Here is a 25,391-nt window from a genome sequence, read left to right as displayed (position 1 = left end):
TTCCAAAAGCGAAAAAAACAGGAATTTCTCCAATATTCTTCAGTTTGCTTTGGCATTGACATTTTCTTTGAAATATCTGATGCTGGGTTTTGGCTCACCACACTTAACTTACAAGAGTTCTGACTATGGTTATAGGCAGATGTTAAAACTCAGCCCCATAGGTGAAAAAGTATATAAAAGAAAAAGGACACAGATATTACCTTTTTTCCCCTGCTTTCAAAACCAAACCAACTAAATACCAATTAAAGTATTTAAGCCAAACAAGTGACAGTAAAATCATTCTCCAACTTTACAAATCAGATCTAAAAGAATGCTTTTCCTACAGTGCGTGGGATCCCTTCTTTGTCAGTGTACTGAAAAGTGACTGGTAAACACCACCAGCCAGCTTTTTAGAAGTTGCACTACTACCATAATAGTATAAGTTATTTCTCTATACTACTCATAAGCATTGTGCAGTTACAGAAGATGCTAAAGCTTGAAATGAACAGAAAAATTAATACAATTATTCTCCCAGCTATTGCTATCCTCTTCTTACACATACTAAGACCATTAAATTCTTACAGAAAGGATAAATAAAAACTCAAAAGATCAGTTCAGAGTCACAGGAAAAAAATTCAGGGGCAAATGAAGAACTGGCATTCCAGGCATGAGCTTAGAGTATAGATGTTACCACTCTGTACTAGATACCTTGAAAACTTTATTTCTCTTCCTCCACAAGCACTTTGCTTTTTACTAGGACCTGTGAACACTTCCAATTACAATTGGGGGAAAAAAATCCCCACATGCTGATTGTTTCCAATACTGGCTACAATTTCTAGCAGCAGACTAAGTTAAGCTATTGTGCACACAAAAATTTAATACAGCTCTTCCGTGTAACACTCTAATCAACTCAACAATTTTTTGAAGGTTTCCTGATGAAAGATGGAGCAAAATTTATAATAGGTTGCATAAATTCAGTAGTATAGTACTCAGAGTTCATAGAGCATAGGCATAAAATATCAGCTTTATTCAAACAAATTAGCAGAAATCAGTGATTTCCAGAGTACTTTCCCATCGAATCATGGCACAAAGTCATCCTATGTGAACAGAGACAAAACGAGAAACAGAATGTAAACTGTTCTTATTTAACAAGTCAATTAAGATTATCCAGACAACATGTGAGTTGACGCTATAAACTATTAAAGCTGAAAGACCAGAAGCAGAGTGGAGTATAAATCTGAGGCATGACTGTCTCTACGGAATGTTATATCAAGTTATGATAAGGAAGTGCTAGACTACAGCTGTCAAACCATTTTTCTACACACCAAGATGTTAACGGACTTACATGAATATGAGCCATTGCAACTGTGAGAAAATTTAAAGATTCAAGTATCAACTTTTTAGGATTTCTAGTAATTAAAAAGTAATACTAGCAGAAACAAGACTTGCATCACCAGATATGCAATCATATCTTAATAAATGCAAATCTGAACTTGTTTTTCAACAAATAAGTAAAATAATGGGGTTCCCTGTGACTATTACTAACATAGTAGTTACGTATCCATGATTTCCCTCAGGATGTCCCTGCTGGACAGTGGCAAATTCCACTTACCCTTCCAGATCTCTGCTTGATGAGGTGGGGGGTGTGAGTGGGGCTACAAACTACTACAATTTTTTCAGAGGCAGTTCTGGAACCTAAGGGTCCACATGTCAACATTTCTTTCAGAAAAGCAAAACAAACAGAAATGGTCAAGAGTTTTACAGGTACCAATTTTTTTTTTTTTTTTTTTTTTTTTTTTACTTCTATTCCCCCCCCCAGAAGAGGATGGAAACTCAGAACCTGCTTACACAGGCAGGAGAGATTCTGATGGTGTCAACTGAAGCATGCCAGATATTCTGAGGAAGACAAAAGGTCAGGGAACACCAGGGAGGAAGCGAGTTCTTTCAGAGGACAAACAGAGGGAGCGCAGAACGTAAAAAAAAAGGCAGAAAATTGGAAACCGTGGTCCAGGATTGTCTGTGTACACACACACACACACTTTACTTTTCTGTAAGAGACATCTATTAAGTTACATCTACTAAGTTGGAAAACAGTAACAAAAATTACATGAATATTAAACACTGTTTTCCTCTCTGCTACAGGAGAAGTAATAAAGGTATAGATAGATACCTTTTCATTCCCAGCATTTAAAAATAGCTCTCATCAGTAGCAAGAGATAATAAAATATAAAAACAAAGTAGCAACACATCCTGGTCTCCAATTTAATTGATTTTTTTATTTGGATTTTAAAATTACTGACACAAAATGGAAGAACACTGTCTGGAAGCCTCATCTTAAAGGAGCCCCGATCCTTGCCTTCAGAGATTTTAGAACCCCTCTGATAGAACGTAATAACTACTTCTGAAGGAAAAAGTTGAGTCAACAAGCAAGGCATCTATGTCAGTTAAAAAAAGATATTTTACGAAATTATTAAAGCTGTTGTGCTCTTTTGGGTTGGCTCTTTTTTTTTTTAAAGACAGAAGAAAAATTAATATGCACTCTGGAATGGACGGACTTTAAACAGCTGATAAAGTCAAGAAAGATAAATCCTTACTTGACTCTCTGAAAGAAATTTGGGGGAACCTCTGGTTATAATAGCACTTCTTTACTAAAATGTTGAGTTTTGTTTGTTTGGTTTTAAATTAAAGACACTTTAGGAAAATGTATCACTATTTCAATATTCTCATTCCATGACTGAATTTGAACAGTCGTGCATGGTACTATTTCGATTATGTTTCTCAGCAGATATTAATTCAATACCAAAAAGGACCATGACCCTGTTATGCAATGAACCCCGCTCTCAGAATTCAGGAGTTAATACAGCCTGATTGAAGCCTAAGTACAGGAGAATGAATACCTATCAAGCAGCACTCCGTATTATCTGACATTGCAATGGCATGACCCACACAGCCCTCTCCTATTTCTTGCTGACATGTCTCAGAGCCAAACACAGCACTTTTTTTTGCATTGATTTTTATGAGTGCAATCTATATTATGAAGATCAAATAGACAGCAATAAAGCGTGCATTTGCTTTACAGACATGAAATTGGACAAATTCCCAGTGCTAAGGTACAATCTAGCTGAAAGGACACATTCCACAGTGATTAAAGATATAACCGCATGCTGATACTACAACAGAGATTGTCAGGGACTGAAATGAAAGACTTGGGAATTTTTTCAAGGATTAGAAAGACAAAATTATACACTGCACTGAAAAGGAAGGATGCTGCAAAGAACTAGGAGAGTTAAGAAGTAACAGACAAATCTTCAAAGTATTGTCAGAAAAGGCAAGACACTGGAGGGTACAGCAAGGCAAGCCACAATAAGTGAAAAAGGGAAATTTGCTTGGGCTTTAGGAGCAAGCTTAAAGAGGAAGGCATTTCAGAGATAGGGAAGCAAAGGAGCCACATTAGTAGGATCACAGAAGTTTTAAGAGCCAGAATGACATTAGACTTACAAACGCAACATTAAGTAGATGATTAAAAAGTAAAGATCCTGAACATATCTGGAAGTGACATTTCTGGCAATGAAAAAGCCAGAAAGGGTCAAAGATGACTGAGACCAGAGTAACAGAAACATCACATCAAGGAGAAATAACTGCAACTTTCCTTAAAATAAATGCTTCATACAGGAAAAGATAGTTGCATCTTCTCTAGGGAACCATGAGGCATTTCCCAATCAGAAAGAAACATGAGCAACTCACCCTCATGTCTACATGCAGTGGCAAAGGAAGGACAGCCTCTTCCTTTTCCAAGTCTCTTGACTCTTCCCTTCTATCTTACCAGTCCTGCTTTCAAACTTCACCTCTTTATTTACCAGACTCCTGCCCCACGAGAAATTATGGATATATTATGCGGGAGGATTAATACTTCAGGATATTTAAGATCTTTGAAATGTAATGAAGACAAATTTTGGCTGACATCTTTTTGGTAGAAACTTCAGATGTGCTGTTTAAAGCAACATTTGACTCTGATAAGCACAGTTCTTTTAAAGCAACACTTTCAGATTTCAACTGATTTTCTACTATGCCTTTGATTTCTAAGACACTTAGAAGACTTAACTTCACCTCTTTGTATCTCTTAAAGTGTCAAACCCTAAAGACTTTTGACCAGATTTTTATCCTTTGATTGGTTATAAGGTGCAAAGTCATTGCTCTGTATTACAAATTAACAACACTTAAACCTCTTTTGGCTTACTTGGAAAGCTGAGTTTCACCAAACATACTTGGAAACCCTGGAGATAATTTCTAAATGAGTCACAAAAATGTCATTTAACTATACTCAGTAAGCTACTCCATTTTGATTATTTCCAACTGTGCCTCTTTCATAAATCTCCTTCCACAGATTAATGAACCACATACAGGTGAATGCAATGTGAATAAAGCTAAAACAAACAAACAAAAACTCAAAACATATAAGCCTGAGCCAAATTTGTATACATTTCACTATCATTAAATACTCACATTCTATCACAGCACAGAGACACTGCTAAGACTAAGGTACATAAGTCACTGCCCCAAAGAGCATAGCCTTAGTCACTACTTCTGATCTGCTACTGAAATCAGCCAAGATCACTTATTTTTCCATTTTCAGAAACCCAATTAAAAGTCCCACTATTATCCTGAGCAACTGAAAGCATTACACATTATCATGAAACCTGTAATGAGAGCAACAACCCACTGAAGGCCTCTCCTGACAGGGAAGTCAGATTCTAAGTCTCACTGTGGTCTAGATTTTAAAAACACTCTTATCAAATCAGTATTATCCTCAGGAATAGCACACAGCCAACTTCTCTGAAAGTATGCATACACCGCTGAAGTATGGAACCACCGCTTGAAGCCAGGAACCTCTTTTATAACAGGCCAGTGACTTTGAGAGAAACATTAGCCAGGCAATATAAATGCAATACCCAAACACAATGCAAATGTAGATCTGGGGGAAAGTCTTCATTAAATATGGATGAAGTGGCAAATGGCACTGGCTTTAGTGTTTACACAGCCTCAGGTATAAGCTATTGTAAAATTAAGTATGAAAAGGTTGAGAGACCAGCATGTCACAGCTATGGTAATAACACTAGCGAGTTAAAACAGTGTACTGGATTTACATATTTCACACCTCCTGTCACTGCCTCTTCTGTAACCTCTTCCCCCTGTACAAAATCGCTCACTCCCTTCGCACATGCCTGCATTCTGCCCGAGAGGATATGACAACTGCAGCAGCAAAGAGGAAAGTTACAGTTCCCACTCACATAGAAACCCTTCTACTTTCTGTTTCAACACCACACTTAGCCTGTTACTTGCAAGACTTTTAATACATTCCTACTACCAAGGCTTTACTCCGTATCTCAAGGACTGCCATAGAAGCATGGTAAATACTTAAGTTAATCCACACACTTTCACAGCTGGGTTGCTGCTGTTTTCTGAAAGCTAACTTTGGGTTTGCAACACGCTACCTTGCAGTGCACCACCGATGTTCTTGTTGCTCTCTTCATTTCCCGGTTTTATGCTACCTCTCCTACCCAGGATGAACTCTTCCTAATACACCTCACATAACATCTTCAAATCCCAATTAAATACACACACCTATATATATACTTTTACACAGCCTTTGTCAATGAACAACTCCTCAAATAACTCATAGACATCCTACATTTCAACTATTATCTATTGCCTCATATCTGTCCTTTAGGCAGAGGCATATTTTAAGGCACAGCAAATGTCGCATGCATTCCCAATATTTTTCTAGGTACATTTGGCATTTAAGACAACTTCAATAAGGCATACTGCTGTATTTTTATTTGGATGCATAATAAAGAGTTGATTTCCTCCCCTATGTAAAGAAAGATGATGACAATTCACAGATATTCTTGTGCTTTAGCACTGAAAAACAAAGAAAAAAAAAATAATTTTGACTGCCTCTCGGTTTCCACCAGAAACCCAACCTTAATTTTACATTCACTGCATTGTATTTTAAAGAGATTCCATCTGCTCTGTCTGTAGTACACATTAATATTCAGAAGACATCTGCAGTGTGCAGACCAAGCTTTTAATTGGAATCATGTCACAGCTACCATCACACAACACTGAATGTAAATGTTGGCTATCTGCACTTGGCAGCTGCTTGGCAGGCTTATTATAAAGTCCTACTGAGACCGATAATGTCTTTAAATAATGCGGCATCAGGACAAAAAAGGTATCTTGAAAAATCAAATATTTGCTATCATGAAACAGTTTTACAATGTCATCCATACCTAATACAGTTTACTAGCACCTTAAACTACTTATAAGCAAAATATTGTTTATATTCAGCCATAATTTTCAAAAAGACTCAACAAATTGATACAACTGAACACTCACGTCCTTCATTATGATATTTAAGCAAATCTAACTTGTACACAAAAGAGGACAAAGAAAACTGAACTTCAGTGCAACTGAAATTGTGTAGTGAAGCTTGAAGCATTTATAAAAATCTAAAACTCGAGCATTGCTAAGCATGTAAGAGCACCTGAATAAAAGAATTCAATTAACAGGTGTGCTCAGTGATTTAAGACACTTTTCTACAATGTCAGACTAGTTATTCTAGAAAGAACAATATTGTTACCTATTTTTTAAGATTAAAACAACACTAAGTTAATAGCATCATCATTTGCTTCAAATCCTTGCCAAACGATGGTAATATAAAATTACATTTTCCCAATCATCTACGTATTTTCAGCTTGTACTTTTCTCTAAGTTTCTGACAAATGGGGCTGTGATCAGCAACCTATATGGAGAAAAGTCTGTGTATGTATGTATCTATATATATATACACACACACAAACTAAAGTTCTCTCTCCAATACAAGCAACTAGTTGTTACACCATCAAACTGATCTTATACATGTTGCAAGTTATTTAAATCTTATCAGTAGGTAAAAGGGACATAGGAACTCTAAGAACAGCAACACTTGCTTTTCATGAAATACATATTTTTCTTGGGGAATTTGTCTTCCACTATCTTTGCCATAGTATCATAACAAACACTTTTTCACAAATCTAACAAAACTTCAAGACCATAGCTTGTTAAGATATAGATACGTTGCCACAAAAATAACTACACAAGTAGAGGCAACGTAAGAACAGAAAGTCATCACAATCCAACTGTTCTAACTCTAGTGCCCTTCTCTGATAGACTAATTGGCTTAAGGGATACTGCTTAGCTTCACTGTGGCTTCCAACACCAATAAGTGAATTACACAGAAGGGGAAGATGCAATTGTTTGCACTCAGGGCATACATACATGGTCAGTGTCAAGCCTGTACTTACACATCCACCATTTTAGAACACATTATGGTGGAAGGGCAACAAAGAAAAAAAATCAGAGGACAGAGCAAGGTTTCAGTCCCAAACCTGAGCACACAACCAGCCGATCAATGATCACCGATTGTCACAGCACTTCCAATCTGTTTCAATGCAAAAGAAAAAAGGGTTGGTCTTAGCTTTTTCACCAGTGATACACAGCTGGTCTGCTCAAGTCTGTACTAGAACCGAAAAGAGGAATTAACGTGGGCAGTTATGGATGAGATGCAGTATAAGAAGCTTTTCCTTTTGCCTCTTAGCTATTTACAGTCTCAGATAAAACAGATGGGAGTCACTGTCAGAGTCAGGTACTGTATCTCCTGTGACAGACAGTAAGAAACAACTATAAACTGAACTAGTTCTACAAAAGAGAGCAATTTAGAAGAAAAAGATGGAAGAAGAGAAGATCTGAAGCTCAGCAGAAACAACCAGCAACACTGACAGGGCATATTGTTTTAGATGCCCAGCATGGATGTTACACAGCTATACTTGCCAGGTCAACCTGAGCTCAGGCTGTATAATTATAGGAACATAGGTAGGATTTAAGAATAGCATCCTACAGCTAAAACAGGAGGCACATAAAAGCCCATAGTTCTTTGGTTGGGTCACTTTAATTTCATTAGCAATTCCTACTGTCATTACTGGTTTGGATGATGAAACATAGCATGTTTTTTACATAAGACAAAGCTGGAATGGGTTGTGCTGTTATCTGATTTGGTCTGTATAAAAGAGTAAGAGGATTTTCAATTAGAAACACCAGCATCAAGTGTCACTTCAAGCTGATTCAGAGCCTAATCTCACACATCATTTAAATCAGGGCATAAGTACACTTGCATATGCCAGGCAGACACCCTTGGTTAATGGTATCCTGGGCTGCATTAGGAGCAGCGTTGCCAGCAGGTTGAGGGAGGTAGTCCTTCCCCTCTACTCAGCCCTGGTAAGGCCACAGCTCGAGGAGTAATGGGACCAGATCCGGGCTCCCCAGTACAAGAGAGACATGGACATACTGGAAAGAGTCAAGGACAAGCTAAAAGAGCTGGGACTGTTTAGCCTAGAGAAGATAAGGCTCAGGGGAGCTCTTATCAATGTGCATAAATACCTTAAGGGAGGTTGCAAAGACAACGGAGCCAGGCTCTTCTCAGCTGTGTCCAGTGACAGGACAAGAGTCAATCGGCACAAACAGAAACACAGAAGGGACTGTCTGAACATCAGGAAACACTTTTTTACTGTGAGGGTGACCAAGCACTGGTGCAGGTTGCCCAGAGAAGTTCTAGAGCCTCCATCCACTCTAGGTGGCCCTGCTTGAGCAGGGGATTGGACAAGATAACCTCCAGAGGTCCCTTCCAACCTCAACCATTCTCTGATTCTGTAAAGATACTCTTAACAGGTCATTAAAACTCACACTTTGCTTCCAACTTAAATTCCAATGGCAAGAAGGCAAACAGAAGTGAACTTCATTTGCAGATAGATGCATTAAGGGACCCTCTAGTTTCAGACATCCTTTTTCCAGGCAGGTAACTATAAATTTTGACAGAGCCACTGTAGGTTTTGGGCTTTGGGGTTTAATTTGTTTGGCTGTTTTTTTAAAGGGGGAAGGGAAGAAAGGTGGGAAGAGCAGAGGCTGAGAAAAAGCCTGGGCTTCTACAATTTCTTACCAGAGGCACATTCTCCATATTTACAAATCGAGCACTTTCTTGGGCATTTTAAAAAATTTTCAATGATGATCCTACTGCAACATACTAAACAAATTCTTATTCTACTAATGCCACATAAAAGTCAACAAGCATCCACATGCTTGCATTGTATCACATTTTTTAATAACCAAAGCCAGAAAACCTTGGTCAGTTGTTCATAAAAAGTTCTAGATATACTTGCAACTGAAGTTATTGGTTTTCCAGTTTAAAAAAAAGGCAAAACACACACACAAAAAAAAAACCCCACACCAACCCACAACTTGTGTCCTATATACAGATTTATCTACAGTAGTGGCAGAAGAGGTGCACAGGATTTACAGGATTTTATCCTGTAGTGGTAGCTTCAGAATCACAGTGCTGGACACCGGGTTTTCTGCCTTGCTTCCCCTCATCTCTAGGGTGCAGGATCCCCTGTATGAGCACAACTGACTCTACAATTCATGTTAATTTTCTTGTCTGGTGCTTTACTAGGGAGACAACACGACATGAATCACACCCAGCCCTTGCACACCACCGCAGCAGGTAGCACAGCCTCAGCTCTGAGGGAGGATGACAGCCAGCGGACTGAGGGGTGGCACAAAGTGATGAGATAGAAGGTACAGAAGAGTATCATGGACTCTACATAAATATTACCAACATCTCTGGCAACTCTGTGATTCTATGTATACACAACATGAAATACTACTTCATTACCAGTGCAATTATATTCATCAATAATTCACAAGTGGATCTTGTTCCATTCAGATATAATTTGGTAACAGTTTCTTTTAGTAAACAAAGTATAAATAAATTTGAGTAGATTCTAAATATATATGTTTTAAAATTTTAAAAAGTTAAAACTTCTAAACTGGACAATCTTCAGGTTGTGATATACAACCAAATTCTGAGCAAAAATAACTCCTGTACCACATCTCAAAATAATGTATTTACGGCTTTTCTTCCTTCAGATTGACGCTTCTAACAATATTAAGTCAACATTCAGCAAAGCTTACTTAAAAACATACAGCTGTAAAAAGAATAATCTCCATGTAAAAAAAGTATTTTGACAGACAGCCCCACACACACACACTCTTCCAGTAATTGCATCCTGCGCACTTTCACAGGAAGAGGATTTTGGGGAAAAGAGGAAGGGTGAAGACAGACAGATTTGTCCTGTTTCCTAAGAAGGGATAATAGTAAAAATCAGTGTGTTCCCCCCAGACCAGGGAAAATCCTCTTTTATGCTCATGAATGTTTGAAAACCCTGCAAGAGGGCACAAGTTAGCATTTATCCTAACATAAATATGCCAGTAACAATAAAAACAAATCCCCTGACCAAAATGAGCTGCAGCAGCTGGCAAGTACTACATGGTTCAGTTTCCAGATGAACTGATTCCCAGTAGCAGAACTTCTAGTATAAAGCTCCCCACAGTCACTGTTACATACTACTTCAAAACAAATGGTACACATTGCAAATCTTTTGGATACGAAAAGTTAACAGTGTCTGCATGTAAAAGCTATGAAAATTAAAAAAAAAAAATACACTAGCAAAAACAGCACACATCATACAAAGTTATATTGTTTCATAGTGCTATGAAAAAATGACACAAGGCACAACACTTAATAATTAAATGTTTTCAGCAGCAAGAAACTAAAATTACTTCACAGGGACATAAGAGATGCTCATACAGAACACAAGAGAAACTGAAGCCCAGTTTTATGGCTGTTTATCATAAAGGTACACAACCTCAAGATTAGAATTAAAATCATTAAACATCACTGAATGTAATTTGTATAATTTCTATACGCTTGAGAAACTAGAGTATTCAAAGTAACATCACCACTCTGAATAGTATTAAGTTTTAGCCATTTTAGAACAAGAATACTTGTGGAATCTTCCCGCATCCTTCCCCAAAGGTGTCAAAGACAGAGGACTGAAAATTAATCTATTTTAAAGAGCCATCTTTCATAACTTACCCCTGAGAAAGCTTTGAGTCTTACAAATACTTATGAATTATAATCAGAAACATTGATAACATTACATGTTAAAAACCGTAACTGTTTCAGAACAATTACTTTCCAAAAAAAAAAAAAAAAAAAAAAAAAGAGAGGAAACTCCATCACCTTTGAATTTTCATTCCAGGGCTGTCCATGTCCATGTCTATCTTTCATAGAGAGATACTCCCCATGTCCATGACAACCCGAGATGGACCAGCTCCTTACACTACAGCACGTCCTTGAGGAAGTGATTCTTCCTGAATGATCAGGATTAGCACAAGTGTTGCCACAGAAATGGCAGTGTTTATCGGAGCCCCAACAGGAAAAAAAAACCACACAAATATTTATATTTTTCTTTTCTTAAAATCTCTTCTATGGAATACAGTTTTCTCAATAGGAAGCAGAAAACAATATGCTATCCCAAGGGAGGAAGAAGCAAAATGGAAATGAAGGGCCATTGTGACATCCTGCTTTATAACAGTCTGTCAATATACAATCACCAAGAACAAGGAACTTGGCACTACAATTTATTCAAAAATACATAGGAAAACTACAGAGTAGTTTCCGAACCCTCATCTAAGAAACACACAGTTCACTCCCCACACAGACTCCATACATGTTTTTAGAATGCTCTGCAACAAGAGAAGCAGTACTTAAAGCTTTGCAATCCTTCACTGCATACCACTCAGATTGAGAGGACAGAAACAGTTACCAATGGAAGAACATCTTTTTACCAAAACCACGACTTCATCTCCAACTTGCAATCCTAATCCTTCTTCACACAACAGTTTAGAGAGAGATTTTGTGACAACTTCCTCAATTTTGCTGGTAAGGCCCTTGATCATTGACCATCTTGGTTTGGACTTCACCAACACCCAAAAAGGAGTACAGGGTTCCAGACTTTTGCAAGATGACCTCGGAACAAAACCGGACATCATGACAGCTGGAAATTGAGTTCCTGCAGGCTGTATACCATTTCTGAGAAGAAGCAAAGCTGTTCTTCAAGCCACCCTCAGAAAGTTAACAGGAAGTAAAAGGAGGGAACAGAGTGGCTTAATATTTTTTAGAAAAATAAAAAACAAGTTTATTTGGTTTTGTTGTTGTTGTTTTTAAATTATCATAAAAGCAGTGCTACAGAAGGAATACCTGCAGTCTCTCCCACATGCCTTGAAGGCAGGCTGTTCCTAGAGATGTCTTCTCCCCTAAAGGGAATTTCCAAGTCTATACTCAGAGCAGAATTGCCACTACTCATCGTTTGCAACTTCTACATAGAAAATAAATGCCCCAGTATGGAAAGGGCTAGTAGCAAAACTGCTACTAATACAATGATGGGCTTTATTAGATACAACTTACTGTATATTTATGAAACAGAGGCCAAATCCTAGCAGTGTAATAACTGTAAGTCAGGCTTGCTTTCTTCTAGATCTCCTCTCTCTTCTAGGTATCCTATCCATTAAAGCACACAGAGAACACTGCCGTGATCACCACAATTTTCACCACCTCACAGACAAAACACAAATGACCACAAAGCAGCTGCTTGTTCTGTGTAACAGATTTCTGGAGTTTCCTCCTGATAGTCCCTTTTTCAGACCTGTACTTTCAAAAGAAAAGCATCTTTTTGCATTAAAGGATCTCATAAGCACACACCCCTTAGTACAATTAGTATCTTGGTGCAAGAGTCTTTCATGTATCAGTGTTTTGTCCACACTCAGATTTCTCAAATTCCCCACTAGTTACTTTTCTAACCAATGTTCTCACGATTTTTGATTTACCTTGTCTGTTTCGTATTACAGTGATGCATAAAGATACCAAAAATGCAGAGTGCAGATGAGTACACATCATTTGCCGTGCAACTAATGGCACCTCAGGAAAAAAACCTGTACCTATGTGAATCAAAGAAACTTGATGTATCAAAAAACACCAAACAATTGTTACATACCAAAGAAGTACTGATGTAAAGTCAGACATGGATCACAAAGACACAAGTGCATATCTAAAGGAATGTTACAGAGACAAGAATAATATCCCTCTAAAAGAGGAACCAGTACATTTGTTAGAGTTGTATTTGTCATTGTCTCCCTCTTCTTTCACAAAAAAATATGAATGATCATTCATGAAGTTGAAAATGTTACTAAAGCCAGTGAGAAACATTCACAGCTCATCTTGGCTTGGCTATACTTCCAGTCTTCATTTGAATAACGAGCAACTGCTCTTTGTTAAACATTAATGCTTTTTAACGACTGACTGGTGAATAATTTGAAGTGATCTTGTTCTCTGTTGTCTCCTCCTCTCCCCTGAGATCTCCACTGTTCTATTTTAGATAAGAGGGTACAACTAAACTTCAGTATTAGCAAAAGGGGAATTGTCTTAGCACTTTAATACTAGTTTATTAAATGAAAAAAAATAGCATAGTTAAAAAGGAGCTAGTATTCAGCACAATATCTAGTATTGCAATACCGTAATTTCCTTTAGCTTAATATTAGAACCAGCTAGAAGAATCCAATTTTAGAAGTTTCATACAATTTTTTTTACAATAAACTTTTTCAACGTGGAAAAACAAGCTTTTAAGAATTCAGCAATAATTTACAAAGGCTAGTTATCCACTTCCACTACTATTAGCTATCCACTAATAGTTAGTTACACTCTTTTTAGAGGCTAGCACGCAGAGTAATGCAGTTTCTATTTGCCCAAAGTAACAGCAGGATACTAAAAGAGCAGAAACTGAGTCTAGAATTTAATTTATCTATTCAGTTATAGCTAGTATCTAAAGCTCTTTCGGGAAATATCAAGCTTAACAGTTAAGTGAAAAGTTACGAGCATGCAACAGATCACAAATATGAATTTAAAAGAAATTTTAAAAAGTACTGCTTGCTTCCTCACATTCTGGGATGTACAGATTACTTAAGGAAAGCAGAATGATTATGTCAAGCCACTGAGAGCAAACTGGAATCAGAGGATATCTTTCTCAAGAGATTTTAAGGACTGTCTAGTAGATGCTATAGGAATAGCAAGAGTGCTGATGACAGGATGTTACAAATAACACTGTAAGTATACTATGTCAAAACGGCAAGAAACTTATCTTTTAAAACTAACACAGAAGTTCCTCCTCCCTGATATAAATCAATATACATTTAGCAATATCCAGTGATGTTTGCAAATTTCAGTCAACTCAACTACAATTCTGTTTCTCAGCCAGCCAGCAGCTTTTATCCCTTCACTTCATACTTTCAGTTCTTTTACTATCTCAGGTAAGAATGATGTATTACACCTGTATTTTAACTAAATTTTCATTTGTATTGAAGATTACTGATGAAATCTTCCTTCAGGCTCCATTGAGATACAAATAGTGACTTCCTTAGAACAACATCACTTAATTAAAAAAAGTCCTAGTCTAATCTTGTAATAAAGTAAGTACAATCTTAAGAACAAACGCTGAAAAGCAAGTCTTTTGTGATAAGCAAACACAGAAACAAAAAGCCCTCCAGAAAAAAGCATTAGTTACTCGGACAAAATATCTAAAAAGAAGTGAAATCAGTCTTCCTTAACATTTAGTCTATCTTCAAAGTTCCCCTGTGTGAACAAGATAAATATAGGGAGTGAAGTTCCATTAGTACTAACAGCAGTTACTCTATTTAATCCTTCAGATTTAAGTCAGTGAGAACTGTCTCTGCAAAAGCAAAGACATGCGCAAGTATAGCAGCTGCACAATGGTAGTTTTTCACTTGGCATTTTTTATGTTAAACACGTTCAAGATACTATGCTGCCAAGACCTACTAAAATCAGAAAACTAAATATAGAAATATATTCCTCTTAAAACATTATCAACATGGATGCATTGTTAATAGTTTGCTTTATAATTGATTTCGTGTTATTGATGGAGAATGTGCTGGTTTTGGCTGGGATAGAGTTAATTTTCTTCACAGTTGCTAGTATGGGGCTCTGTTTTGTTTTCATTCCTGCTGAGCAGTGCTGACACAGAGTCAAGGCCTTTTCTGCCTCTCACCCCACCCCACCAGCGAGCAGGCTGGGGGGGGCACAAGGAGCTGGGAGGGGACACAGCCGGGACAGCTGACCCCAACTGGCCAAAGGGATATTCCACACCATATGACGTCATGCTCAGCATATAAAGCTGGGGGAAGAAGGAAGGGGGGGATGTTCAGGGTTATGGCGTTTGTCTTCCCAAGTTACCGTTAGGCGTGATGGAGCCCTGCTTTCCTGGGGATGGCTGAACACCTGCCTGCCGATGGGAAGCAGCGAATGAATTCCTTGTTCTGCTTTGCTTGGGTGCGTGGCTTTTGCTTTACCTATTAAACTGTTCTTATCTCTACCCATGAGTTTTCTCACTTTTACTCTTCCGATTCTCTCCCCCATCCCACCAGGGGGGAGTGAGCGAGCAGCTGGGAGGGGCTTAGTTGCTGGCTGAGGTTAAACCATGACAGAGAACAAAGAATAAATAAAACTAAAGCTTCTTCTACACCTTCAGGTTGCTAGGCTTGCTTACACATACACTCTTTTTAAACATATTATAAAGCAAGCATGTGTATTTTTTTCTTTGTATACTAAACTCAAAGACTTAATACAGTTAGATCATAATCTAGAGCTTCTTCCCACACCTCCCTAAAAGTCTAGAGACTGCTTAAGCAGAGCACAAAACACCTTTGTTATAATTACTATTAAGCCATGTGAGCCAGGCAAACAAATTTCAAAGGAAAAAAAAAAGATGTAGCACTATTAATTATCAGATTGTGAAAGTGCCCACTGTGCAACCAGGATTTTAAATAGAGTAGCTATTCTTTGGACTGAATTTGCATCATACAATGCAATAATACTGTAAAAAAGATGTTCTGCAAAGAGAGGCTCTTTTAATGTTAAGGACAAAAAAAAAACAGAGTGAGGAGAAATCTACTGTGCTTTATTCCCAGTAAATTAACAATTATGGAGGAAGTAGGTAGGTGAAAGTACTACTAAAAAGTTAAAAGTACTTTCATTTTAAAGGTGACAGTATCTCACAGAAACACTTGCAATAACCCGTGAACCTGAATTACATCTGAAAACTTGAGCACTACTCTTCCAAAGGACCACTACTCTCCTTTTTCTATCCTTTAACATCATCAGTCTTATCATCATCTGACTTCTGTCATTCAATAAACTTCCTTGAATTATTTCAGGAAAACAGCAAGGAGTTATGCCTGACCTGTAAATTGATGTAAGCAGAGCATAAACGCTTTGTGATTAATGTAACACAGTAATTCCCAAGGAATTCCACAGGACATATCAGCCAAATACAGAATAAAAAAGCATAAGCAAATAATGCTTAAGAGTAAGAAGTAATCTGAAACAGTTTTAATTTAATATTAAGCACTTCTGTTAACAATTAAAAAGATAAAGATTTCAAAGATGGACTGAACTCTTATTCTGTATCACATCCAAGATCCAATGATGTAAAAGTGTATTTCCCTACTCCCTTCTGCACCCCTTCTGCTCAGATATCCTATTGATGTTTTAATGACATTTAGCAAATCCTTGAATTTTAATTGAGAAGCTCAGTGCAGAACTAAACAGGAACTTTTCACCTGTTCATCCAGATTCATATGCACCATTTTCCTTCATAAGAATAGAGCATACTGAAGAGGATTATTTCAAAAGCAATATATTAAGAAGTGTTCTCTTTTGCTCAGGGAATAGCTGAAAAGTGCACAATCTTTCCTTCAATATCAAGGTGAAACCCTGGGAAGGAAAAATTTGATTTGCACTAAAATACTTGTCATTAGTTAAAACATCTGAGTTGCTCAAGTTAGTATATAATCCCAAAGATATTTTAGTTCCACTGTTAGTTATATTAAATATCTCCAAGAATAAACATGGGTGCTTTTTTAATTAACTGATTACTATTACAAACAAGAAGACATAAAATGGAAAGTTAACAGTGCAGCACCTTGCACCTTTGTGCAATTGCCTCAACTGACAGCGAAGGAAAGCTGCCTGCCTTCCTTTGGATGTGCTACTCACAACAGAAGGTTTTCCAAAGCCATGACTCAGTCTCAAACAGTGGACAGACCATTTCTGTGGCTTTAATTTCACAGCCTCAGCACATCCGTTCAGAGCTTCCTTGTTAAAATTACAAGTGTCATGGTCAAGGTCACATTTTAAGAATACATATCCATCCTTGGTTACGTCCTCAGCCTGATTTTTGAAGTTGTCCCTTTGCATCTTTCCCCAACTATATCAACTTGTCAATTTTGCAGTTATACCAATCAAATAAAGGCTCTGAGGAAAGCTTTGCATGTATAAATTCTCTGCCACAGCCCACTGGATAAATGTTTCTGGAGGTTCCCCCCCGCCACTATCATCATTTTCTTTCCACACATTCCTTACACTCCACTCTCTGCTGAACAGCCACATCCTGACATCCTTTGATCACATATACAAAAATTATTAAAATCAGGGATGAAACTCCAGGGGGTTCAGAGAATAATAAATTACTTCCAGGTTTATGTTTAAGTGTCACAAGAAAACAGAGGTCTTTTTTGTAGTCTAGTTAGTTTCAGTGACTTTTACCACGTTGATGGAGTGCCATTATGGCAGAAAAGGAACCACTGGTGTCACTATGACTACATGAAGACATTTGCCACATGGCTTACACCAAAGACCAAGAGCTTATTCTGATTTTAAGTTATTTCTCGCTTCTATTACCATACCCTCAAAGCATACAAAAAAAAACAGATAACTTATCTGAAGTGTTCTCTAACTCATAGCATGCACATGCAGCCTAGTGAGATACACAAATTTAATACTGTGCCAGAAGCAGAAATATGAAGACAAGCACATTATTTGTGCAGACATCTTTCATACTCTTAACATATAAAACCAGGTTAATTATTTAAACTAGCTTTAAATTGTCTGTACATAATACTTTACAAAACTACCACTGCTCAATTTCATCTTTATATTTAAAAACAGCCATGGAAACATTTTTAAAACATCCATTTGATCTGTCTTTGCAACTCGAAGGTAAACAAGTGCTAACCTAGGAAAACAAAGCGAAATTAATTGTAGTCTTTCCTAAATCGTCCAAGATGAAAAAATGTAATCTTAGTAAACAGTACTAGGGCCTGTCCAGTGAGATTATCTGAGACTTTTTCATTTTGTGTGTTTTCTCTATCTTTACATGTCCTTTAAATGCTGAGCAGTCTATAAGCACACAGGATCTGGTCTCTCACAACAGGGTAGAAGTATTGTCCTATCTATAAAATTCACAGAAGACAGAGATATCAGAACCTCTAACTTAACATTTTCTCATTAATGAAGCCTTCTATGACAACAGTTACAACGGAAATCTGAAACACACATAGCCATGGTTGATTGCCCCCCACAATGTTAAACAACATAAGAAAGAATAGTTTCCCCGACCCTATAGAGACCCTCGCCTGCTGTTAAGCTGAACATATGGCAGTCTTCCCCCTCCAGGTCTTTGAAACTGTAAGGAGGGAACAGCATGGGTTTTGAGATAAGAAGCAAGACAGCATTACTGACAGTGCCACTTGCCTAAAGGGCTCTGACTAGCACAAGTGACGCTGACCAGCCTCATTACATTAATTTTCTCTCTGACTAAGACAGAAAGATGATGAGCAGACACTTGAAGCAAAGGAACCACCTTTCTGCTTTGGACAGCCTCACCACATAAAGCTGTGTTTGAAAAGTTGTTTGCCACCATCAAGTTTTTAGATTTTTATCCAAAAACATTTAACTTCAGACGATCCTTTCAGCTGTAATTGCCAACATTCACCAGGAAAACTTTAGACTTACTTCCCTGGAAAAGGCTTTTCAAACCCTAAAACACGATAAACTGATCAAGAAATAGAAAAGTTGTTTTCAATGACATTAAAAGCTCTGGTGGATTGGGGTGTTTTTTTATGTTTTTTGTTTTTTAAAAAAAGAAAACGCTCTATACAGAGATATTGCACGTTTAAAAAATTACATCCAACTATTTACTGCAATTTTTCCAATATAAAACTTTATTTTAAGATAATACATTTTACAAGAAACTATAGCGTCTTGTATAATTAGAGATGCTTGAAAATATTGCTGACTTGGGCTGCAGGACAAAGTCACTTGTAATTATTGTCATAAAGCTGTGCTCACGCTTGCACATCCCCTTAACTTCAATCCAGTCACTACCAGTGTCCACCTCTTTACCCTTCACCTTTCATCTTTTCTTCTTTAGGCTCTAAACAGAACCTCTCTCTCATTAGAGAAAATAAACATTCAAATCTAGACAGTAATTGCAAACTGCTTTTTAATTCATTCTGACTGTACATTTTATTCTTGTCCTCTCGCATACTTGCATGTCCTGGTTAGGTTGTATATTTTCAAGAGCAGAAGCTGTGTTTTACTTTGTAAAGTTCCCAGTCTAAAAGGGCTGCAACAATAGCTGGTCTCTCAATGCTTCCTTAATAAAAACAACTATTTGTTCCACAGTTTAATTTCTTCTTGTTTCTTTAAAACTGTTAACCAGAGCACAGATGTAAGAACACACCGCATTCACAAGGTGACATATAGTAATTGACCTCAAAAAGGATCCTCAATCAATAAAAGTCAGAAACCTTTACTCATGTTATAGGTCAAGGGCACAAGACCTCCAAATGAGGGCACCAAAAGTTTAGGGGAAGCATGCCTTTTCTCGCCTTTCCTCTCTCCTCTTAAGTTACCTTCTAATAATGAGAGAGTATTCAGTAATTTCAGGTCCAAAATCCTGGGTGTGCCAAGAAGTACCATTCACAAAGATTTTAAATAACTTTTTGCATTGCAGCTCAATTACAGTCCAAATTATAAACACTGCGCATTGCACAACACACACAGTACGTTTTGACAGAATAAAAATGGAAGTATCACAAGTGGCGTTTCATTGTCCAGATCAGGTGAGTATCTTTTCTATCTTAGAGACCTACAGTATAAACAGGAGTATACAGGTGGGTTTGCATTTTTGCCATTTAGTAACGTATTAAAAAGTTACTGCAGTGCTTTGTAATAACCACTTTAAACACACAACGGTGGCAATAAACATCCTCAGCTTCAGTGAAAAACACACTTGTCCACAATGATTTAAAGACAGAAACGTAAAGATAAGTATAGAAGAGATTGCACAATAACACATGATCTTTCGTATCACATGCTTGGCAGTACGCTCAATTCACCGTGGTAACTCCGGTCAGACCCCAGGCGCAGTTTGGGCCGTTATACGGCAGCTCTGTACATCAGCTTTCTGACACCCCACCCAGGGACAGAGTCTCTTACTGGAGTCTACGGGCCTGATGTTAGGGCGAGCAAGGGTTCCCCCCGAGAGGACAGTCCTGCCAGCGTACAGCTTCCCCACGGCACGGCTGACACCCTGCACAGAGCCACGGAGGGAAGGATCCCGCTGCAGGCGCCCAGCAGCACCCGCCACGCTACAGCGGTGCTGCAAGAGGACGCAGCCGGAGCCTCTCCCCCATTCAATCCCTCCCGCCCGCTCTCGCCGTGCAGCCCCGAGCAGCAGCGGCCGGGGCAGCGGCACCGAGCACGGGGTGGCGGAGGCGCCCGGCCGGCCTTCCAGGCTGCTTCCTCCCCCGGGGGCAGGACCCCGCCGCTCCCGGCCCTTCCTCGCCGCCACGGGCGGCCCCTCGCCGCCGCCCCTCACCGCCACGGGCAGCCCCTCACCGCCTCCCCTCGCCGCCACGGGCAGCCCCTCGCCGCCTCCCCTCGCCGCCACGGGCAGCCCCTCACCGCCTCCCCTCGCCGCCACGGGCAGCCCCTCACCGCCGCCCCTCGCCGCCTGCACTTACGCTCGAAGTCGGAGTCGGAGTCCTCGTCGCCGCGGTCGGGCTCCTCTTCGCCGTTGGACTCGGTCTGCATGGGCTCCCCGTCGAAGCTGACCACCCTGCGGCCGCCGCCGGCCGCCTCCTGGTCGCGGGCATCCCGCAGGCGGGCGAAGTAGTCGGCGGCGAAGCCCAGCAGGTCAGGCGGCCGGTGCCGCAGCACCTCCACCGTGTAGCCCTGCAGCAGCTCGGTGAGGCCCGGCGGGATCTCGATGCTCATGGTGGCGGGAACCGAGGAGGCCGCCGCCTCCCCCCCCTCCGCAGCCGGCTGTGGCGGTGGCGGGCTCGGGGGCCTCCCTCCGCGGGCGCTGACTGACTCCCGCCGCTCCGGTCACGCGAGCCGCGCCGGCGCGGGGGGGGGAGGGGGGGCGGGCGGACGGACGGACAGGAGCGGCCCCGGCTGCGCAGGCGCGGGAGCGGGCGCGGGGCCAATGCCCGCGCACGCGCTGAGCGGGGAGGCGCGTGCGTCACTGCGAGGCGCGGCGCGAGCGGGGGAGCCGGGCACGAGGGCGGCGGCGGCGGCGGCGGCGGCGGCGGCGCGGGGGGGGGGCGCGCGCGCGCGGCGGTACGGGGCAGCGGCGGGCGGGGGCACCGGGCGCCCCCCAGCAAGCCGGGGGCAAAGCCGTAGGGGGCCCAGCAGGAGACGGGATCCCGGGACCGGCTCCGCGGAACCGCCGGGGCGGGGAGGTGCTTGTGCAGATGGTTGAGCTCGTGGGAAGACTGGTCGGGGCCTGCGCTTCTGCCCGGGCGGAACGGGGCGACATCATGGAACACCGGTGGCGGAGATTCGGAGCGGGCCGGCGTGGCGTTTGCGAACCTGCGGACCGAAGCGGACCGTGGTGGTGCGAGGCGGGGTGAAGGTCAAGCGCGGGCGCTGGCGCGCAGCCTGGCCTCTCGTCGGCCAGCGGCGGGGCTGTCAGCGGTGGGTGCGCGCAGCCGGCGGGAGGCCGTCGCAGCTGCTTTGGTTTTTTTATTTTATTTCACATCAGTGACCCCGTATGCTAATTTCTTCTCTTTCCTCGCGGTGTCCGTGAGGGTGTTTCAGAGCTCCCCCAGCAGTGGGAGAAGGAGGTCGTCTTTGATCTTGATTGGGTCTAACCTAAATCTTGACCTAATTCTTGGTTGGAATTAGATTTAGGCCCTGGAACCCCTCTGGCTTCTTGTCAGAATTAAGTCATTAAATAAATATTCTTAAAACTAGTGAGCACAACAGGCTTCTGCGTGCAGGGCTTCGCGCCTCTCGGTAAAAGCCGTGTAAAGCCATAGTGCCATCATCTGTGAAATGGTGGCAATAGCCTTGACCTGCTTAATACTGAATGCCTGAGAGCATTAAAGGTGAAGAATTTCGGCAAAGTGAAACATCTCATTAATTGCTTATACGTGTGAGCTCTGGAGATACCTATTTGTATGTTGTTAAAGCGTGTTTTATTCAGGTTTTTGTTTGCATTCCTTGTACGAGACCTACACGTGTAGTGCTGTCACCTGTTTATATGTACCGGGGAGGCTTGGCGGATGCCCGGGGTGGGCGACCGGCTGCGTGGTGTGGAGCCCTCGGCCCCTAAGGTTTGGCATTGCTGGAAAGCTAGCCTTGGAAGAAGATGGGCCTGTGCAGACATGAGTCAAGGGGAATAGGGGTGTTGGCTTAGTGGGGCCGCTGCGTGTTGTCAGTGTAAATATTTTTATTTAATTCTTTTGTTTCAACAATAAAAGGGCAGAAGTCAACTTGTACTCAAAATACAAAATTTCACTTAGAAGCCCGGAATTGACTGAGGCAATTTACTGTGTGTTTTGTTTTTCTTTGCTCGTGTGCCGAAGGGTCCCATCGCTTACCCAGATGGTTCTCGCCACGCTCCCGTACAAAGATAGTCTGTTCATCGCCATTGCACGGAGGGCACAACTGCGGATCCCAGAACACCCCATTCAGCGCTTTTACTGACTTTATTCTCGGTGAGGGAGGCCAGTTGGAAATCTCGTGGCATTTACTACAGCACCCACTCCCTCCGGTAAAAGAGATTCTTTGTAATATGGCACCCATATTTTTATGCGGGGTAGGGTTACATCTTGTGTCCTTAGGAAATGAACAAACTAAAAACAAGCACAGGAGGTAGATTTGCCACATCTCATCAGTTTACCTGGAGATTTCGTATAAAGCCGTTTCTCTTCATTTTTATTCTTTTTTACAGCAGGCACAACAATTGCAGTATCCCTTTTCTCGCAAGATAATTGATAGTCCTTTTTCATTTACCACTCCTACCTACCTATTATGTTTCTGATGGGCCAAACAATACAAGAGCATATTTCACTGCTCAATGTATGTACTTTAACTACTGATAGAACTGCTACAAGGAAATGGTTTTGATCAATGAGAAAACCATACTTGGTTAGTCCCCCACAAAATTAAGTAAGATTTCTGATGAGATCTTTCCTTTGCCACTTGGGTGCTGAAGATACTACTGGTGGTGAAGAGGTAAAAATGAAATTTAAAAAACACTGTAAAAATGAAAAAACAAAATAAAGAATAAAAAGCGTTGGCAAGTAGGGTCAGAGGAAGAAAGGGAAAGTCTAATTCCAAGGGAACACACTTATTTTTCTTTCCCACTCTCTTGCACAACAGCCAGCCACCTCACAATTGCCTGCTTTTGGCATTAGTCAGCTCTTGCATTAGCTTTTAACATTTGTTGACAATTTTCTCTCATTTGTGCCTGTGGATATAAATCTGGTTATTTATATGAAAAAATGTGTTACCCGTAAATATTGTTAAATCTCTGAAGAACTACGTTGTGTTAGCCTTCTGATATTTATATGTCCACTCATAACTAATCAGCTTCAGAGGAAAGTAAACAGCAGAGGTCTGGCTAGCCTCTTTCTGAAGGTCAACGGACAAAATAAAAAGCATCCAAGGTCACATGAAGCACATTTTCAAGCTGGTTTACGCCACAGTTTATCCCATTTCTTTATATACCTTTTTATTTTGTGAGCATCAGAACCGATGGCACATATATGCAAGAGACTTGTCTGTGGTCAAGTTAATTGTAATACTGCCTGCTGTGCATATGTATAGCTCATCATGCACTTACTTTCACCCTGAATTTGCATAACTTCTTAAATTATTGCTATAACAAGCATCCACGTTAAAAGAATGGTAGAAAATAAATTAGGAAATGCACTTGCAGCCTTAATTTGATCCCCTTTATAATAACATTTTTAATTCATGCAGCATGACCAATGCCATTTCTTTCCTCTGGCTTCATGGCGTATTCAGCACCCAGTATGGAATTAGATAAGACTTGCGTAAGTGTAACTGATGAAGCTGATCCCCACAGTATTCCTATCAAAATATACGTATTTTTCAGAATCATATTTTCTCCTAATACTTTCTTAGTATCCAAAAGCTATTCCCATATTTATCCTGTGTCTGTGCTCCCAAATGTTGAGATCTCTTCCCTTCACTCTGCCTGTCCTACCCAGTGCCATGTGACTCGGATACACCCTTAGTGAAACTATGATGGAGCGTCAATGCTTGTCCTACTAGCAGGAGCAGTGAAGTTCCAAGCAAAAAAGTAAAATAGTCTGTGTAGTCTTGCACTGGGGAAAAAGAATCAGGTTAAACCTCCAGACTGGCTCTTTAAAAAGTAAAATAAATCCTTTTATAACAAGTAATAATTTACTTCTCGTAAACCTGTCGGCACCAGCCAGAGCTCAGACACTATATAAACATACGTACATCTTGCATTAATTACACTTGCCTTCAAATTCACTGCAAGTAATTCAGTCCAAGGATAATGCAAGAAAACTCTAAGTATTCTGATGGTTGGTGTTAGAAAACACAATCTCTTGTTTAAGGGAAGTTAGGTTAATTACCACGAGTATCGCTTTTGCATGTTGTTGCGGGTGCCACACTAGCAAGCCCTCTCAAGTCGGGCATGGCCCAAAGCGGTCCTCCCTACAAGCCAGGTTCAGGGCCTTCTGCAAACAAAGCAAAATCCCGCCCTTGCCCTGCTGAGTTGTGGAGTTCAGTGGGGTGGGATGCTTCTGGCACAAAAAGCATGGACTGATGAGGAGTAGATTCAGTGGTGGCTTTGAAATTCAACGGTTGCTTTAGTTTTGAATTATTTGTCAGTTCTAGCCATTTTCCTGTGTTTCCTGCCTGGTAACTACTTCAGTTCACTGCAGATTTTTAAAGCCCCTCCATCTAACATCATGGAGCCATAGAGTTGAGGACAAACAGAACTGTTTGATAGTCTTATGCAAAATGTTGTAAACCTCAGGACATCACGTTTCCCGCATCCCCCTGTGTGCTGAAGCCAGTGACCAGGGTTTGTCCCCGTCTCCCGTCTCAGGCAGGACAGGAGGAGATTCTGCTTGGGGGGCACGTAAGCCTGGCTACTGTCTGCAGCCTGGTCCCCATGTAGTCCTCTGGCATCTCCGCTTGTTCTGTTAGGGATGTCAGAGGGTACATCCCTGGCTATTTCTTTCCGTTTCCAGTTCGAGGACTGCTGCTTATGACTCAC

At 40.6% G+C, this 25,391-nt stretch overlaps 1 protein-coding gene across 1 annotated transcript in view; it reads right to left on the bottom strand.

Annotated features, from left to right (window-relative positions):
* The window catches only part of PRKAR2A (protein kinase cAMP-dependent type II regulatory subunit alpha), a 68,462-nt gene extending 47,268 nt beyond the window's left edge, over positions 1-21,194 (bottom strand). The window contains exon 1 of the mRNA XM_076346507.1: positions 20,848-21,194. Within this exon, the coding sequence (XP_076202622.1) occupies positions 20,848-21,100 (253 nt within the window). The 5' untranslated portion in view covers positions 21,101-21,194. The remainder of the gene's footprint in view (positions 1-20,847) is intronic.
* Between the last annotated feature and the right edge of the window lie 4,197 nt (positions 21,195-25,391).

The sequence above is a fragment of the Aptenodytes patagonicus genome, chromosome 8 (assembly GCF_965638725.1).
Source record: "Aptenodytes patagonicus chromosome 8, bAptPat1.pri.cur, whole genome shotgun sequence".
In the NCBI taxonomy this organism is placed as follows: domain Eukaryota; kingdom Metazoa; phylum Chordata; class Aves; order Sphenisciformes; family Spheniscidae; genus Aptenodytes; species Aptenodytes patagonicus.
Note: the sequence above shows the minus strand (reverse complement) of the source record. Positions and strands in the feature narration are given on the sequence as shown.